At 55.5% G+C, this 18,719-nt stretch overlaps 1 protein-coding gene across 7 annotated transcripts in view; it reads left to right on the top strand.

Annotated features, from left to right (window-relative positions):
- The window catches only part of SHANK3 (SH3 and multiple ankyrin repeat domains 3), a 350,787-nt gene that overhangs the window by 114,682 nt on the left and 217,386 nt on the right, over nucleotides 1-18,719 (top strand). For all 7 annotated transcript variants that reach the window (XM_074828192.1, XM_074828195.1, XM_074828198.1 and 4 more), the window contains exon 11: nucleotides 1,698-2,016. In XM_074828192.1, coding sequence (XP_074684293.1) covers nucleotides 1,698-2,016 — 319 coding nt within the window. The remainder of the gene's footprint in view (nucleotides 1-1,697; nucleotides 2,017-18,719) is intronic.

Here is an 18,719-nt window from a genome sequence, read left to right as displayed (position 1 = left end):
TTACCATGACACGCATCCGTTTAATATTTCCTTCTCTGATTTTTTTTAAAGTGGTTGTCTATGAGAAGTGATGTAGTACAAAATTAAATGTCTGCTGGAGATCTGTCGCATGTCTGGATGACACATGAACTTGGCTCGACAGCCCTCGTCAACCAAACCCGTTCAGCGCTGCCTGTGACGGGGTTGTAGCTACCCCTGACTGTGGCCTCGCCTGCAGCACGTCACGTTGGCAGGACAGGCTGTGGCTCAGCGTCCCGCGGGCTGCAGTCCTGCAAACTCCCCGGCACCGAATCCACAACACGTCTTACCCCTGGGACTGCATCACATCTAGGCCCAGGCTTTCTGCTTTCCGCCTGACACCCCTCCTTGCCTGTGGTCTCCGGGTGACCGTTTTGTCCCATTTTTCCTGTTGGGGTGGCCTGGCCGCGGGGCGCTGGCAGCACCTGGGCGCTGTGCAGGCAGCCAGGCTGAGCCACCGTGGGGAGTGCGGACGCTGCCGGCAGAAATTCCCCCACCACGTGGTTGAAACTCATCAGAGAACAAATGCATCGCGTCGCTATGGCAACGGGAAGAGTTACAGGAGCCTGAAATTCTTGTACTTTGAACCTAAAATATTCTTTGGAAAAATATTCCAAGCGCGGCTGCGCAGCACAGCTGGGAAGCACCTTCAGGGTGTTCGGTCAAGGATGACACAGGCCTGAGGCCTCGCTCAGCGCCGGGCAGCATCCTGCCCGCAGTCCTGCCCACAGCCCTGGCCACTCCTGGCCCCTGCGGCCCCTCGGCGGTGGCTACGGGAGCGTGTTTGGGGCTCCCGCACCTTTGTGCCGGCTGCCATGGCAGGGGTGGCCTCGGGAGGGTGAAGCCAGGGAGTCTCGGATGCGACAGGGCGAGAGGTCACGCTGCTCTGAGTGTCCTTTGAGCAGGAGACCTCACCATGCTTCTCCTCTCCCTTTGCTTTTGCTGCTACGTTTGCACCAGAAATGGGTGGGATATTGTCGACGCTAGGTTCCCTGCTGGACGTTGCCACAATTCAGACACGTTGAGGTTCAGGATGGAAATGGATTCATTAAAGAAAATTTAGGAAAATACGTCTTTCCTGACCTGAAGTCTGTAGTGCTGAGGCTCGGCAGCAGAGCCCTCTTCCCCTGCAACCACGTTCTCCCCGCTTCCACACTTCTTCCCTCTGCAGAGCTGCAGGCAGAGGCAGGAGTTTGCATCTTCAGGTGGCTCCGTGAGGTCCATTTCTTCCGCACCCTCGCGAGGGTTGGGCAGAGGCTCGGGCAGGGCAGGGAGCAGCTGGTCTTTAATCCTGTGCATTGTATTTCCTAGGCTTGCACTTGGCACATGCCTGAAGCTTTAGCTTTGGGTCTTCCGTGCCTCCAAAACAGAGGGGTAAGCGGTGGCCAAGGGTCACTGCCGCTGCCCCTGTCCCACGCACGTGTCGCAACCTCCAGATCCTCCCCATGCCGGTGCACCGCGTCGGGCTCGCCTGCCCCGCCGGCTCCCGGGTGCTGTCCCTGGGCTGGTGCCGGGGCAGAGGAGCTGCAGGCGGGGGAGCTGCGTGCTCTGCCCCGGCCGTTCCTGCCTTCGGGGCCCAGCTCCGCCTGCCTCAGCCCTCCAGCGCTGCCGCCATCTTCCAGCCCGAGCATGGCCGGCCGACGCTGTAGCTAACGCCGCTCTCCCCGGCTCTTTTGCAGTGCCTTTCAGAGAAACCCCCAGCTACACGAAGCGGAGACGGATCCTCGGCGGCCTCTCATCCCCGCGCGTGCTGCAGCGCTCGGCCAGCGACAACAACCTGAAGGCAGAGAGCCGGGCGTCCTACTCGCCGGTGCCCTCGCTGCGCAGCCTGCCCCCCCAGCTGCTGGCGCAGATGCAGGAGGCGGGGGCCGGGGCGGGGGACGGCAGCCTGGCCAGCTCCCGCAGCGCCCACAGCCGCTCCCCGTCCCTGCAGCGGGTGCAGGAGGAGAAGGAGGCCGACCTGCCCACGCTCCGGAGGAGCAGCCGCGCCAAGGCCAGGTAAGGGGCCGGGAGAGGTGGAGGGGGCTGCCCTGTGCTGCGGCCAGCGCACGCCTCGGCAGCAGCCGAGCCCCCAACCTGCACAGGGACAGGCACCGCGGGACCCCGGGTGGGCAGCGGGGAGACCGGTGGAGCCTGGTGAAGCCCAGCGCCTCCCTGCCCATGCGCCATGAGGAGTGGGGCTGGCCGGGGCCTGGAGCGAGCCCTGAGGAGTTTTTTCCTCGATCTTCTTTCTGGCCCTTGGTCTAAGCTTGCGTCTCAGGAAAACGGTGAGTACATCAATGCCGCGTTGCGCTTGTCGTTGCTATGACAATGAATGCATCTTGAAAACTAATACTTGGAGGTGGCACATTGCAGAGAAGCCAATACCTGATGCATCCCAACCAACCTGCGGTTGTGGTTGTTGTCGTTGTTGTGGTTGTGGGTATTCTGCCTCCTGGCCTCCCTGGTGGCATTGCTCTGCTGAGCCCTGCCAGCCCGGGGGCGGCCATCCTTGTGCGTTGGGTGGTTTGGGTGCCCCGTAGGCGTGGGAATGACGTGGACCTCGTGTTCTCTTGCTGCTTCCCATCACTTGCTGGCCACATGCAATGCGACCATCGGCTCTGACGCTGCTGGTGCTCGCCTTGGCTGGAAGCCAGGCATGGGACCCCGTTCTGACCCAGGATGGCTGCTGCTGCCCTCAGACAGCAGATGTGCTGCTGGAGAGTTTTCATGGCCAAGGGTCCCTTTGGCAACCACTGGGGTCAGGCTTTGCTTTTGGAAGTCATAGAATCACAGACTGGTTTGGGCTGGAAGGGACCTTAATGCCCATCCAGTGCTGCCACCCCCTGCTCCGGGCAGGGCCACCTTCCACTAGCCCAGGTTGCCCAAAGCCCCGTCCAACCTGGCCTTGAACCCTTCCAGGGAGGGGGCAGCCACAGCTTCTCTGGGCAACCTGTGCCAGGGCCTCACCCCCCTCACAGGGAACAATTTCTTCCTTAGATCTTAATGCAAATCTCCCCTCTTTCAGTTTGAAACCATCACCCCTCATCCTATCCCTACACTCCCTGATCAAGAGTCCCTCCCCCCTTTCCTGTAGCCCCTTTCAGACCTGGGAGGCCGCTCTAAGGTCTCCCCGGAGCCTTCTCTTCTCCAGCTGAACCCCCCAACTCTCTCAGCCTGTCCTCACAGGAGGGTGCTCCAGCCCCCCGAGCATCTTCGTGGCCTCCTCTGGCCCTGCTCGAGCAGGTCCATGTCCCTCTGGATGGATCCTTCCCTCCAGTGTTGTTGGCAAACATGCTGAGGGTGCCTCCATCCCACTGCCCATGTCCCCAACGAAGATGTTAAACAACACCAGTCCCAAGCCCAACCCCTGAGGATGCTGCTCGTCACTGCTCTGCACTTGGACATGGAGCCATTGACCCCAACTCTTGGAGTGTGACCATCCAGCCAATTCCTGATCCACCAAGTGCTCCATCCATCACATCCACGTCTCTCCAACTTAGAGACAAGGTCATCGTGCAAGACAGTGTCAGATGCTTTGCACAAGTCCAGGCAGATGACGTCAGTGGCTCTTCCCTCATCCACCAACACTGTAACCCCGCTGTAGAAGGCACCAAATCTGTCAGGCAGGATTTGCCCTCAGTGAAGCTGTGTCAGCTGTCACCAGTCACCTCCCTATTTTCCATGTGCCCCAGCAGAGTGGCCAGGAGGATCTGCCCCATGATCTTGCCCGGCACAGAGGCAAAAAAGTCATTGAGTACCTCAGCCCTCTCCATATCCTGGGTGACCAGATCTCCTGTTCCCTTCTGGAGAGGGTCCTCTGGTAGTGGAGAGGCAAGACCGACCACAGCCATGCCTGATGTAAAGCAGCATCTGCTCAGAAAGGGCTAAAGAGAAACTCTGATACCATGAGGCCAGAGCAGGAGTTTGAGGAGTGGGTACCAGGTCTGGGTTCGCTGATGACCAAGAAATGGGATTGGAGTGTGGAAGGATCTGTCTGCAGATGGCAGCTGTTTCCGTTACCTCCCCAGCAGAAACAGCTTTGAGGCAATCTAAAGAATTTGGGGAAAAAGAAACATGTTAGTGAATAAAAATTAATTAAAATCAATGTAAGATAGCTACTAGAGAGGAAGAAGTTGAACTAGTCAAGTACCTGCTAGGATTCTTAATTAATAGTTTAATGCAAGAAAAGTTGTAGGATGTTTTCTAAAGAGCTCAGTGAAGGCCTCTGCTCAGTGCGCAGCTTCTGTACAAAATGCGACGGTATTAGATGGCCCAACTTGTGATGGGTGATAATATGGAAAATGGTCTAATGCCGTGGTCGAAATCAGTGATTATGCCTCTGAGTGGAGCGTGCCAGGCTGGGCAGCGCCAGCCAGCAAGAGCAGTGTGAGTTACAGGGTTTCGGCCATGCAGTGAAAATGATCAGCAACAAGAAAAAAAAATATCACTGCTTTGAAGAGAGATTTAGAAGAGCGGGATTGTTACCTTAGAAACGAGATGAATAGGAGGAAATATGTTAAAAATATTGAAAATACCAAGTGGCTTATCAGAGGGAAATAGAGAACCTCTGCCTGTTCCATGGCACAAGCAGAAGGGAGCGTGCAATGAAATTAATGGCAAGCACACTCACCACCAGTATGAAACGGGGTTTTTTCTCCACCCTGCAGTTAGCTCAGGAATTCACCACCTGGGGAACTCGCTGAAGCCAGAAGCACAGTGTGATTACAAAGGCATTAGGAGGTTGGTGTGCGTAAAAAAAATACTGTGGGCTCTTATAATCAATACGGTTTTGGAAGTTTTCTCACCATCAGCCGGAGTGCCCGATGGCAGGGCAGGACGCTGCAGACCCCCGCAGCACCCGCTGAGCCCTTGTGCCGGGGTGGAGCAGCACTGGGCTGGAGCTGTGGGGAGGGGAGGGGAGGGGAGGGGAGGGGAGGGGAGGCTGCTGGCCCAGCGGGGCAGAGGGAGGCAGCTGCCCTTCGTCCTGCTGCCCGGCGCTGCGGAGTGAGTGTCTGCCCCGTCACCTCCTGCTTGTGCCAACTTTTGAAGGATGGCTGGAGGTGGCTTAATTATTCCTAGCCATATGCATTTTGTAAAATGCATGTAAAAGTGCATTTTACTCTGTTCTTTTCAGATCCTTGTGTATTTCTGCAGGGGCAGGAGGATTATGAAACTCCTTACACTGAGTTTGGGATGAGCAGAAGTCGCACGCGTGCAACCCCGTGTTGTGTTGGGTGGCTGGGGCATGCTGGCAAGCTCAGAGCTGTGGGGGCTGGACGGAGCTGGGGCCTCCTGCCACCCCCAGTCCCAGCCAGGCCTGCGCAGGCTGTCGGCTCTGCCAGCCCCCCCTGCGCTGCCGCTCTGCCACGGCCGGGTGCTGGGTGGCTGCTGCTCTCCGAGTCCCAAGGGCTGATGTTCTTCCACATCGCCCAGAAGCGTGCACGCACTGTGAAGTATTTTTTCACTTGTTGTTTGGCCTTATCGCTCTCCGGGTGGGTTCCCAGTGTGTTTGTGTTGGTTTGACAGAGCTTTTATTTACTGCGGGGCCGGGGAGGAGCGGTGCAGTGATCCCCATCTCATCTGAGTACTCAGTTCCCAGGCATGTTTTATTTTAAAACAAGAAAGCTTTCGCTTTGCGGTAAGTGACAAGGCATCCATAAACACGCAGAGTCCCCTCACATTTCCTTGAAATGTCTTGAAGAAAAATTGGTTCTGGGTCAGATTTTTATTAGAGTAAATATCAAGAAAATTTAGTGTCTGCAATGTTGACCCAAAATTCTTTATTCTGAGGGCGAAAACTCCCAGCAAAATTCTGATTGTTTTGCAAATATATTCAGGATGGCAAAGAGAATTTAAATGAAGACTAGTTCAGCATTAGCATTTCATTTTTCCAGAAATGATGTGCAGAAGCACCTCATGCGCCTGCCCGGCGGTAGCCCCGGAGCTGGCGTTGGGTTGTGCTGACAGCGGGAGCGGTTCTTTGTCGTGTCGCTCTCGCAGCTTCAGCCATGCCGGGGGTTCCGGTGGCCGAGTCCTCCTGGGGCTGCGGCTCCCCGGCCTCTGCGGGGGCTGCACGAGGGAGCAGGGGTCTGACCTTGGAGCGGGGCGGGGGGTGCGAGCCCAGGGTGCAGCACCCCTGTGGTGAGGGATGGACTGTGGCCAGGAGCCGCTCGGGAGGGGGACGGGCAGGGCTGTGGGGAGCCTGGGGCAGAGGACCCAGGGGCTGCTGCAGGTAACCCACCCCAGCGAGGCTTGGGGGAGCCTCGCACGGCGCGTCCCTTCTGGTGGTCGGCTGCCTCCGTGCTAATAACCCGCTCCTGGGAGTGAGCCCTGGGGGTGGCTGGTGCCGATGCGGTTGGGTCTGAACCCCCCGGTTGTGTTGTGGATCATCGGGGGTCTGGGGAGGACCAGTGGGAAGGGTCTGACCCCCAGACCTGCGGCTGTACTCAACCTGCTTGTTCTTGGGAAACCCCCCCGACAGACGTGCCCCGGCGTTTTCCTCACTCCTGCCTCTCTCTGTCCTCACCACTAGGAAGTTTTCTAATGTCCTATCTGAGTATTTCTTCCTCTCGTTTGTTATGCCACGGTTACTCTGCACAGGTCTGGCGAAGAGCTCGCCCGCTTCCCCCTCAAAGCAGCCTTTGCACACTGAAGACTTTGCTGTGTTTTCCTCGGCGCCGTCTCTTCCATCGGCCGACACCTCCCATTGCCTTGCCCTGCCCAGGGCTCCGTTTTCCCCGAGCTCCTGCCGTGGCTCCTCCGCAGGCTCCTGCCGGCAGCGCGGTGCCCGGAGCACAGAGGAGGGCGGCAGCAGACCTGCCTCGCCTGTTTTCCAGGCTGTGGTTTTGATAACTCGTCATAGCGCGTTGTACGCAGTGGTGTGATGTGTGACTCACATCCAGCGTGTGAGAGCCTCCACGGTTTTTCCCCCTCAAAACCCACTACATAACTAGTGTTTCCCTATCTGAATCCTTGTGCTGTTGATGATTCCTGCTTAGATTTAGTCCCTTCAGTTTGTCAGGTTCTACTTAAACCCTCGCCCTGTTCTTTGGAGTATTTTGCAGCCCCTTTGTACTGCCTGCAGCCTTGGCAAGGATCTCCTCCAGCCCGTCGTTGGTTCTGCCGCGGGCAGCCCCTCGCGCAGCCCCTGGGTCCCTCCCCCGGGGAGGTTTCGGGGGGTGGTTCTCCCACCCGGCACTCGGCTGGTCTCGGGGCAGCAGTGAGGAGCCCGGGGAAGGCTGCGGCGTGGGGCTGCTGCTCAGCTGCCGGCTCCTCGAGCCACTTGTCCTTGACAAATTCCTCCTGACTGTTACTGCATTGCTTCCTTCTAGGCAAGTACAAACTCCTCGGCTTGTTATTTGTTCCAGTGGTTTTTTTCCAAGAAATTACAGTATTTCTGTAGCTTTTCCTTTTCCCCCTTTTTGACAATTTGCTATTTTCCACTCTCTTGGACACACTCTGTATAACGTGAGCCTTCAGAGATGACCTTACATGTTCTTAGATTGCTTTAATCTGTTCTTAAACTTCCTTCCAGATGTGTAGCCAGGTACATCCAAATATCCTTAATTAATTCCTGCTTCTGGTTTCCAGGTAGGATCTTAACTCTGCCTCTGAAATCTCACAGTTAATCCCCGATTTAAAGACAAGTATTAAGCACACCGCTCTTTTTCGTTCCATCCATTGAAAGCTTTCTCTCTCTGCAGTTAGCCAAAGCAGCACCAGCGATTACCAGCAATTCCTGGGATCTTTTTCTTGCTGTCAGTGTATTTACAGAATAAATACTTGCTTCTCTCCATGGTGGCATTTCCTCTTGTGCTTCTGCTGGTTTGTGCTTTCCCTTTACGCCTGCCCGTAGCAGTCATCCTGTTTTCCCCTTTATGTAGTGTGTTTGAAGTCAACGACTGTCTTATGATTCAGCTGCTTTCTTACTTCACTGCTTGTTCATCCTCCATTTTGGGATAGGTCTGAAGTCCATTTTCCTTTGCCTTTCCCACCATGGGATCATGTAATAGTTTGGGTTAAAAGGGACATCTGGGGCCCACCTGACCCACCCTGGGCTGCCCTCTCATGGAGCCTTGTCTCCAGGGTTCAAGAACATGTAGAGGTTGGCCTCAAAATGTGTTGCTCATATTTTGCTGGTCTTTCCCGCTTTATTCCTCAGAAGTTCCAAACACCGTTTCATGATCGTTCCTGCCAACATCATCTCTGCCTTCACATTTTCAGCCGCTTGGAATCAAAGTGCCAAAAGAGCTTCCGTGGCTGTTTTCTGCACCTTCTCTATAAAAATAAATTGTCATGAATATAGTCCAAGAGTTTGCTGGACAGTCAGTGTCCTCACCCTTCCCCAGGAGATCTCTGGATAAATGCAATCTCTTATTATCCCTAAGCCCCATAAGCTGGCATCAGAGGGGCGTAGCGTAGGACACCGCACGGGATCAGAATGGATATCTGCTGAGCCCGAGGTCTTGCCTGATGCCTGCCCCTGGCGAGTGCCTGAAGAGCAGGACACGTGCTGAGGGAACCAGGGATTATCCTCCCACTCTCTGAAATACCTCCTCTCTTGGTCCTACCCGTGAGCATCTCTGCAGAAGGGAACGAGAATTGCTGCTGCATGACTGGCTGGCGGAGTCCTGATCACACAGATACTCTCCCTAAAAACTGCGCCGAGCTCAGGGCTCTTCAGCGGCAAGTAAATATGGAGAACATCCTTTTCTAGCACCTCCCCTGAAGATTCTTGGCACTTTGCCACCCTGAACAAACATCCTTCTTCTGAAATTGCTAAAACTGCACTTATTGTATCCTCTGGAACCTGGGGACTTTATTTCTAATATTCTTGACCTCTCCTTGGGGGGTTTAATAAAATAAATGCCTTGTCCCAATATCTTTTTTCGTATTATTACTTTTAACAATATTAGCTGAATCACTATTCCCAAGTCCTTTTATTTCTCAACAATGTGAATGAGATCTTTGCCCCAAGTACTAAGTCATTGGTTTATTTATTTATTTATTAAAACCCTTAGATTATTTGTTTTCCCTTCCTGGCTTTTGAAGGGATTAGATCCATTTGATTTGTTCTACCTGCATCAGGGAGTTGGGAAGAAATTGCCATAATTTGTTTCATTCTCTCCTCTGCGCCTCGGTTTTCAGCTTCGCATCAGTTGTTGATTTGAGTCCCTTCTGCGTCTCAGCTGCAGCCTCGGTCCCCCTGCAGCAGCTTCTCAAAAATAAATCCCTGTGTGGGGCGGGGGGGAACCCGAGGGTGGGAGGTGCACGGGCCACCCGCTGCCCTGGATGCTCCTGGGGTCACCCACGGCACAGCTGATGGCACGGAGCTGTGTCCAGCACGCGGGTATGAGGTTTTACTTTAGGGTGGGATGGTGAAGAGCGTAGGTAGGGGATCTCTTGATGCCGGTGTGATGCCGTAGTCCAAGACAACTCCACCAGTAAGCGATCGATCAGCTGGGTGGTGCCCTGTGGAGAAACGTGTGGTGAGGAGACCTGGTCCCCAGCGGTCAGGCTGGAGACCTTGGGCATGAACTAGGGGGTGTTTGCAAAGGGGCTACGGGCTGCAGAGTGGTTGGAGTTGGAAAGGACATCTGAGGTCATCCGGTCCAGCCCTCCCAGCTAAAAGAGAAAAGTGGACTCTAGAAACTTGTCAGTAAAGCAGCTGGAAGGGCCTCATCTCTCCCCCCGGGTGTGCCCCTGCCCCTCGCCGAGGGCTCCGGCCGGGGTCAGGCTCTGGGATGAGGCTGAGCCCAGAGGCTGCGGGAAGCCTCGTTGGGGGAAGCCCCTTGACTGGGGAGCTGCCTCCAGGCTCAGGACGTCACCACTGGTCCTGGGTGATGCTGTGGGGTGCAGGTGCCTGGCGGGCTCCTCGTGCCCAGGGCTTGCCCGGCAGACCCAGGGTGTCTGTCCTGCCAGCCTGTCTGTCCCTGGGCACTGCGCCACTGACTGTGGGTCCGGGCCCTGCCCTCACCCCGGGCTCCTGACCCGTGCAGGGTGGCTTCTCCCAGCACGGCCCTGCCGCAGAGCCTGTATGCACCCTGAGCCAGCTCCAACCCGCCGCCGGAGAGAAACCTGCTCCAGCAGAACGTCCTCTCAGGACGGAGTCTCGCCTTAAACGCGCGCAAAACCGCCTGCACCGCAGAATGTCTCTGGGACGTGCTGCTCCCCTCCGTGCACGCCAAAACGCGCCTGAAGGAACTAGGACAAATGCCTTTTAAGTTTTGATAAACCAAAAGGGAATATGAGCAATATTCAAGTGAGATTACTGCCCTGCCAGGCGTGTTTGTCTCTGTAATAGCTTTTTCTGTTTGCCTCAAAGTTCCCATAAGAATATATGCTGTCAATGTGGGATACCAGCAAAGCTTCAGGAATATTTATTTTAGTTGGGCAAAATTAGAACAGGACTAGATCAGGCGAACGGAGGTGCCCAGCAGAGCACTCCCCTCCGCTGGGGTGCAGATGCCTGCCCTGCCTCTGGGGCGGAGGGGCCACCCCTCCTGACCATAGTCCCAGCTTTTGGCCAGGGCGTTCTCACCAAATACGTACAGAAATCTGCAGCGGTTCAGGGAGAGTGTGATGCACACAGCTCTTGGGATAAATATAACTCACCACCCCAATAAATAGCAGAGCTTTTTGACAGGCTTTCATGTATTCTGTGGGTTAAAACGTTGAATTTTTTGTCTTGAGAACTATGTTGCAGGATTTCTGAGGTGTGGCAGAGTTTGCAGGACCCTCCTGGAGAGCTGTTTTGTTCTGGGTGAACTGGAGGAAGGTCTTGGTGTGATGGTGGAGTGAGGAGACACACGGGCTGTCGTTAAATCTCATCTGACATGTGGAAGAGGAGATGCGATCCGGGATGATTGGAGCAGCATTTGGGGAGGTTTGGCAGAGGCTGAGGAGTTGAAGCTTGAACGGCTGCCATGATCCAGAGCTGCCCTGGGGACAAACCCCAAAGCCCAGGGAGTGGGAATGGGAGAGCTGCCAGAGGCCAGCGGTGGGGAAGGGCTTAACGGTGAGAGCCCCGTGGTCGTGTGTCCTGGGCCAGGAGCTCTGGGGTGGCTGGAGCTCCGTCGCAGTCCCTGAGCACCTCAGAGGAGAGGCTGCGCTGCCTCGATCGTGCTGGCGCTGCTTCTGCCCAGAAATCGCCACCTTGCAGAAAACGTGGAGTAGGGAATGACGAGTTTTACTGGGCTCAGCATCTGGAGGAAGGAGAGACACTGGAAACACTTGCCATGCCAACTTCAGAAGGGGAGTTTCAGAAAGATAGATAGCAGATATTCGTCAGAAAGGCCTGAAAAATCAAAAGCAGTAACAACATCTGTAAGGGCGATACGGGAGGCATGGGAGCATCCAGGCAGAGCCGCATGGGGCAGGACCTTTGGAAGAGAAGAGGATCAGTAAGGCAGCAGATCTGGCCTAGGAGACAAGCCAGGAGCAAAGGGACCAGCGGGAGGCTGGATCTGGGGAGGCTGGCCCGAGCCACGAGAGCAAAGTGGAGCTTCCAGAGGGGGAACCTGCGGGGACGCTGCTGGTGTCTGATGTCCTTGGCCAGGGTGAGGTCCCAGTGTGAGAAGCAGCGTAGAGCGTCCTGAAGGAGAATTCCTTCCCTGCGCTCTGCCCTGAGCTGGCAGCACAGGTCGGGGTTTGGGAAGAGAAGCCGTGTCACCCCGGGCAGAGCACGGTGATGGCGGGTGCTGGCGGGGTTACGCAACGCATTTATGTTTGGCAGGCGGTGGCTATGTGAGGGAAGAAGGGCTTAAACTGTGATGGGATTCTTAGCAGGGGATTTCAGTTTCACCAGTCCGAAACATAAAAACTTTACATTGTAAATGTGATGTACAAATAACACATCAGATTGTGGGTTTTTTTCTCCCATGCAGCATTTTGGTCTTTTTGATAGTACAGGGCTGGGAGCAGCAGGATGAAGGATGGAGATGAGGAGCAAAGGCCAAACGGGAGACGGGAGGGGGGAGACAGAGCAAAGCGGAGCGGCCACTGAGCGGAGCTAACACTCGAGGGTTTGGAGCTTCCCCTCGTGTAAGGTTAATATGGAAACTGGGCACTTACAGGTATGATGCAGAGCAATGCCACGAACTTCATCTGAGAGAAAAGAAATTATCCACCTTAGTCATGACTGCTGCAGTGACAACAGTCCAGCAAAACCTGACGCTGTGGTTTAAGTTGGGCTGACAGCCTTCCAGGGCGCTGTGCCAGTCCTACCTTCACCCCAGCTGGAGGCTGGTCTTGGCACTTGCCACTGACTCCTGCCCAGTGGTGGGCTGGGTGGGAGGCAGAGCCGCTGCCCCCAGGGTGGGCAGGCAGCCGAGAGCAGGCAGCAGCTCCTGCCTCTTCCAGAATCCTAATTCAGGACAGCCCAGGGCTTGGGGGCCGCTGCAAACCCTCCAGAGCCAGTCTTTGTGCCTCCCTCGCCGCGCGTCTCCACATTGCTGGTCCCCGGCTTAGTTATTTTGTACTAGAGGAAACTGTGAGACTTCAAAGGCCGATGGAGTTTGTTGATAAATACAGGCAGTGCGTACTGTAAGGAGGAAATTCAGACAGCTTCTACATTTTGCTGGATTTTAAATTAACTGCAGTCCCACAGGCTTCCTTGTCAGCGCCGCCATGAAAAATCTCTGCTTTTTTATGAGGACTCACTCATTAAAATACAGAACAAAACTTCAGGGTGTATAAAACCAGATGGAAGATGATGTCAGTAACGTGACGATGCTGTTCTGTCACTCATCGGGCACCGTTACCTGGCTGGAGGGTGCGGCCCCGGTTGCTCTGCTGGGCAGCAGACATGGGCCGTGCCCCGGGGTGGAACAGCAAGGGGCTGGGGGCGGCAGGGTTTGTCCGGAGGAGGGGAAGTGTCGGTGAAACTGGGAGGTGACAGGTAAAGCTGCCAGAAGGAAACGCGGTTTCCCTCGCACCCAGCTGCCCCACGCAACTCCCGTGGCGTCGTTTCTCAATTTACTTCATCGCGCTCTATCCTTGCTGTGATTTACTGCTCGTGGCTGTCGCCTGACCGTCAGCACGCTGGCGAGGAGGATGTTTTCTCAGGACCAGTTTGTCTCTGTGCATCCAGCTGCTTTTCCCAAATATGTTAGTACAACAATTTTTTCCTTCTTGCCCACATCGTCATCCAGCTGCGATCTCCGAGTGCTTCTCCCTGGGGAGTGGGTCAATCCTCCCGACTTCAGCCCGTGAGTTACAGGAGGCAGCAGAATCGCTGTGCTTTAGTGTGGTCCCTCGGCCCTGCTGTGGTAACTCCTCTCCTCCATCCCCAGCCCCCCCTGCCTGGCTCTGCGCATTTACCGGCTGTTGCCCACCCCCCTTCGCCCCGTCCGTGCCGTTTCAGGAAGGTGTTTCTCGGTGCTCCACCTGCAGCTGCTGCCCGACGCGCTTGCAAGAGCTGGGCAGGGGCTGGGATGTCGCTGCAGCCCCCGGGCGGGCTTTGCCCGCTGTGGAGGTCCTGCCAGAGGTTGAACAGGCCCTTTGGCGAGGTAGGAGACAGCCCTGTGAGCAGCAGCGAAGACATCCCGGTGCCTTCGCGTCCATCAGCCTGGCCTGAGCACTGTGAGCGTTACCAGGCAGCCTGCATTGAACAGGTCCGGGGAGGGGGAGGCAGAAATGAATGCTGTGAGTTAGTGGGGCCTGGAGGAGCTCTCTCGTGTGCAGAGATCGGAGAACGGGATTAAACCAGGAGGGTGAGATCTAATGCAAGCGTTTGTTTGGAGGAGCCATGAAGCTGGTAGTCGGTTCTGAGCAGGGTGGGGGCACCCCTTCGTAACGATGCCATCCCCGTAGATTCACCCGCATTTCTCACAGCGTCGCTGTTTCTGTAAACGTGAGCAGATCCACATTTATTTATAGGTGATGGAGGAGCAGGCAGGCAGAGCGGGCCAGGTCGATGCTGGCTGCGCCGCGGCGGGGAGTGCGCTCTGCTCGGGGGTGCCGCAGGGCCGGCTGCCCTGGCGAGGCACCGGGATGCTGCGGTGCAGGGAGTCGGTACATGATTGCGGTTTTGCCAGTCCAGAATATTTAAAACTGACATTGGCTGCAGTGTGACTCACAGCAAAAAGAAGCAGGGACCGAGCAACAGAATGCGGAACTGTAAAGAAGTCACTGCTGCCCGTCTGGTAGCAGGCCTGGGGAGCTCCCTGCGGGGCGCAGCGTGGCCCAGAGCCCGGGGGAACACAGAGGAGCGACGCCTCTGGCCACAGCACCGGGACCTGCTGCTCACGGGAGTTATGACAGGGCCGTTACACCTCCCGTCAGCGGGAGGCAGAAAACTGCCTGTGTGGGGGCAGGTTATTCCCACCTTGCTACTATGGGTTTTTATACTGTCTGCGTCCCAAATTACCCCTGCCGCCCACCGGTGACGGTGCAGGCCGAACTGCAGTTCTGGATCCAGGTCGCCATCCCTGGGGTTATGCTGTTGTTTTGCCCCAAGCTGTCTCAGTTACGCAGGGTGGTGTGTGGTAGAGGTGGTGGTTCCTGCTCCGTGGCTGTGCTGGCTGCAGGGCTGGGCTGGCAGTGCTGCTGGGCAGCCGGCCCTTTTCCGGGACAGCACCCATCCCCTCTGATAGCTTTTCAGTGCCGAGTCCTAGAGGTCAGCGCAGCAGTGTCCAACCCTGGTGTCTGCCAGCAAAGCCTGGTCCAAGCGTGGCCAGCTGCAGCGGGGTGAGTTAGACTCCGGCAGGCAAAGATGGGCCCAGCACACTTGAGCTCATCTCAGTGGCCCGTCCCAAAGCTCACAGTGCCTGCCTGCCTGCCGGCACGCCGCTGGTGCTTTGCTGCGTCGGGTGCTGCAGGAGCAACACTCACCTTCAGCACAACCATCCGCGTCGCTGAGGCCTCAGTGCAGGAAACCGGTGCCAGAGGTTCTCCCAAGCATGGGAGGGTCTGGTAAAACCCTGACACCACAGCCCTGGCGAGAGCTGCCTGCGCCCCATGCGCTGTGGGGTGGGCACGAGGGCAGGGCGAGAGGAGGGAGCTGTGCTCATGGCACCCTGCTCGGCGCGGATTCTGGCTCCAGGACAGCTTTTAGTTTTATTTAAAGATGGCCAGCTTTGAAATCCACACTGAATCTGGAAGGCCAGTCCACAATCCCAGATTTTACCTGCTTCTCCCAAACAAGAGTCCTGATGTGAGGCCAGAACGCCGAAGCAGCTCCTCCTCTGTAGGCTCACTTTGACATTGCGGCTCTTGTCTCCCTGCCTAGAGAGTGGCCCCGGTTTGGCAGAAGTTCGGCCCTGGCTGGAACAGTGTGAGCTCTCAGCGGGCTCGTTAAGCTGCAGGGCAGAAGGCTGCAGCTCCTCCGAGCTGCCTGCGCTCCCTGGCCACCCGCCTTCAGTCCCCGTGAGCTCTGGGCGCAGGCGCTGCTGCCTCCGTGGAGATTCAGCCAGGAGTGGTGAAGAGGCGCCCCGGTTACGCGGCTGGGCTTCAGCCCAAAATGTCTGATATTTTAAGAATTTTATGTCTCGTTTTAATGTTTATGTGGCTCATAACCAGTGTGCAGAAGTCTCCTGTAAGGCTGCCAAAGGCACTCCGGCCCCCCGGAGCCTTCGGTGCGAGCCGTACAGAGTGACCCCGTGCTGGAGCCGAGAGCGTGACGTCGTTGCCATTTCAATGATGCGCTATTTATTACACAGTTTTCTAAGGCTCCCTAGCTATGGTAGCTGCACCCCAAATAAGACCACGCTTTATGGCTTGGCATGAAATTGCTAATATTGCCTAGAATTCAGCATTGCTGACACTGGGTAGCGATCTCAGCTGTTGTAAAGCAGTGTTGTTTCCCATTTATGGAGCTATTACTTTACGGTGGGTAGAAGTCTCGCCAGTGGCATTTATTGAGCTAGACTGCTCGTAGTGAAGAGCTTTTTTAGCTGGTTTTTATTTTTCTGTTCAAATATCTTCCAATCTGAAATTTCCCAGGTTTTTCATTGCTTCTGGCTCAGTTTCAGTTAAAATGGACCAGAGTGAGGCAAGGTGAAGGAAAAATGGTTGCAATACATTCTTTGTGTAGACATGACGCTTTTAAAAAAAACCCAGTGTGGTAGAAATCAAGTATTTTACATGGGTGTTACCAGTGAGGCAAACAGGTGACAATTAGTGCTTCAGAGGAAACGGAACTCTGATTTTGCATGCTAGTATAGATTAGAAAAATCAGGTTTTGTAGTTGTATATTTATTTATAAACGGCAGTCCACTAAATCAGGGTCCCATAAATGCTGTTGTGGTCTAGGTCGTGTCTCTGCAGGGAGCTTTACCTGGGCTTCACCTCCCCTCTCCTGCAGTCGCTTACTGACCCTTGCCCCGGCAGAACTGCGTGGACGCCAAAGAGAGTGAGCAGGTTAGAAAGCCCAGGGCAGGTCCGTGTCTCGCGGGCATGCCACGGGACGGTGATGCACACTCATGCCTTTGATGGCACTAAGCCCTTGAGCTGGTGGTGACGCTTCTTGCTCAGGATCCTGAAATAGACCCGAAAATTCCCAGCCCATGCAAAGCCATGCCGTGGGGCAGAGCGGGGAGCCCTTTCCTGCAGCGCTTCACTCGTGTTTCTCGTAGCACGGGTGCCCGTGTCGAGGTGAGGAGGGTGCCGGGTGAGCAGCCGGGCACAGAAGGTTTGGTGAGCACTGGAGAGGCCGCGGTGGGTCCTTGGGTGTCCCTCGGTCAGGGCACACGCTGCCCTCCCCTGGAGCCAGCCCTGGCGAGGCACCGGCGCGGCTGCGGCGCGGGCAGTGGGTGGATACCTGCGGTCAGCATGTCTGTCCCTCCACGCCAGAGCTCACCTTGGGGTAGACCCAGTGCTGGACTGGGGGAGGTGGCTGTGGGACATGAGTCTGGGGCCTTCACAGGTGCCGGGGCAGGTTTTGTAGAAGCTGCCAATTTTAACTTGAGAAGTTCCCGTTTAGGACACTGCTGTTGTCCGTACGTTGGTGCTCGACACGATGGTGAGGGCAAGCGCTCTGCACGACCCCAGCGTGGAGCTGGGCGTGGGGCTTGCGGCAGCAGAAACCCGAGGCTACGATGGTTTCTACGCCCGCCTCCGCGCCGCAGTGCTCAGGAGAGCTTCGGCTGGCTCCTGCCCCGGCCCGTGAGCAGGTGAGCTCAGGTGGCTGTGGGCAGTGTTGCCTTTGAACTGAGTTTTGGCCAGAAATGTGATCAGACATTTGTGCCTAATACAGGACTCTTGTGTCCTCCTCCAGGCCTCCTTCTGCATGGTCTTTCAGACCTCTGATTCCAGGATCACTGGAGCAAAATGGCTCATCTTCAGTCTGGAATCCCCAGCCCCATGCCAGTTTTCTGTGCAAAGCCTTTCCTAAGGAACACAGCAGATGCAGAGGTGTCTGCCCTCCTTATCACAAGCTGTCACCTTCTCAGACTCTGTTTGCATTTCCCATAATTGTAAAATTACCCTTCGTACCTATTGGGAATATTTTTTTTGCATCATTTGTGCCTGTGGACAGTTTTGGGGCCCAGTCTGGCTGTTTTAGTGCTGTGGGTGTTTACTGAAGCAGGCTGTTGCCCATATCAGTTTTCCCCTCCGTCGAATAGACACAGTTGTACTTGCCGCTCTCAGAGCAATAGAGTATCCTTCCCTGACTTGTAAACTTTATGTGCTACCGGTCCTCTGCTGTCAGGCGCCAGCTCCTCTGGAAGTCTGAGGTAAAGATCATCCAGGGCCCTGTCTGAGCACAGCGAACACGCTGGCGTTTGCCTGCACTTCCTCTGTGCTGATTTCCGTAGTCTCTTCTCCATTAGCTCGTCAGCCTTTGCGTTACATTCTCATCAAAACCCAAAGCAAAGCATGAGTTTAAGTTTTAGCCTATCTTTATACCACTCTCACCACAGAGCACTCACCTCTTCTGTCTGTGTTCTCTTTTCCTGAGTGCCTGAAGAGCTTTTCCCCATTTGCTTTAATTTCCTTTACAAAGTTTTCCTCAGACTGGCTGCTGCAGTTACACAATCCTCATCTTTTCGCTGCTTTCTCACAGAAGATTCTCTCCAGAATGTTAGCTGCTTACTTCTGAGCCTTCCCGCTCCCAACTTGTTGTCTCTGTTGAGAGAAAGAGACTTAAACTCCCCTCCCAGCAGTGAATTATGCACGTGGGCGCACTGAGTCACTTGGGGTCTTAGGCTGGAGCCATTCAGTGAGAAGGGAGCTGCAGATGAGTATGGCCATCGCTTTAGGAAGGGATTTGACATGCCCTCTTTAGGCACAGAGCAGCTTCTCTCTGCGTGAAGTTAGGAAGAAACTTCCCTGGTGGGCGATCCACCTGATGGTTTGGGTTTTTTCCTGGAAGAAGCTGATACCAGTTGCTGCCAGGATTCGAAGGGCTGCTAAGCCGGTGGGGACTGGGAGACAGCGCTTCTGTCTCTGTACAACTGAGTGGGCTGTGGAATCATTTTACATACAGAAGGATCCCTCGAGTCTTGTGCTGAGAACAAGGATGGCTCTGAACTTCTCCTTAACGAGAAAGAAGGCTCTAGGTTAAAATGTGGTGACACATCAGGCTTGATGCCTGGCTCACCGGAGGATCCCCTGAGCTTGCAGAGCTCAGCACTGGCAGCACCAGGCTTAGGAGAAGACTCCTCTGGCCGCGCAGTTCAGACAGAAGAGCCGTCAGCATTCACAGCAAAACCCAGCACCAACCCTCCTGAGAATGATCTGGGCCTGCGAAAGCCAAGTGTGCTTTGCAAGGGAACAGT

This window comes from Strix aluco, chromosome 5 (genome assembly GCF_031877795.1).
Source record: "Strix aluco isolate bStrAlu1 chromosome 5, bStrAlu1.hap1, whole genome shotgun sequence".
NCBI lineage: Eukaryota > Metazoa > Chordata > Aves > Strigiformes > Strigidae > Strix > Strix aluco.
Note: the sequence above shows the minus strand (reverse complement) of the source record. Positions and strands in the feature narration are given on the sequence as shown.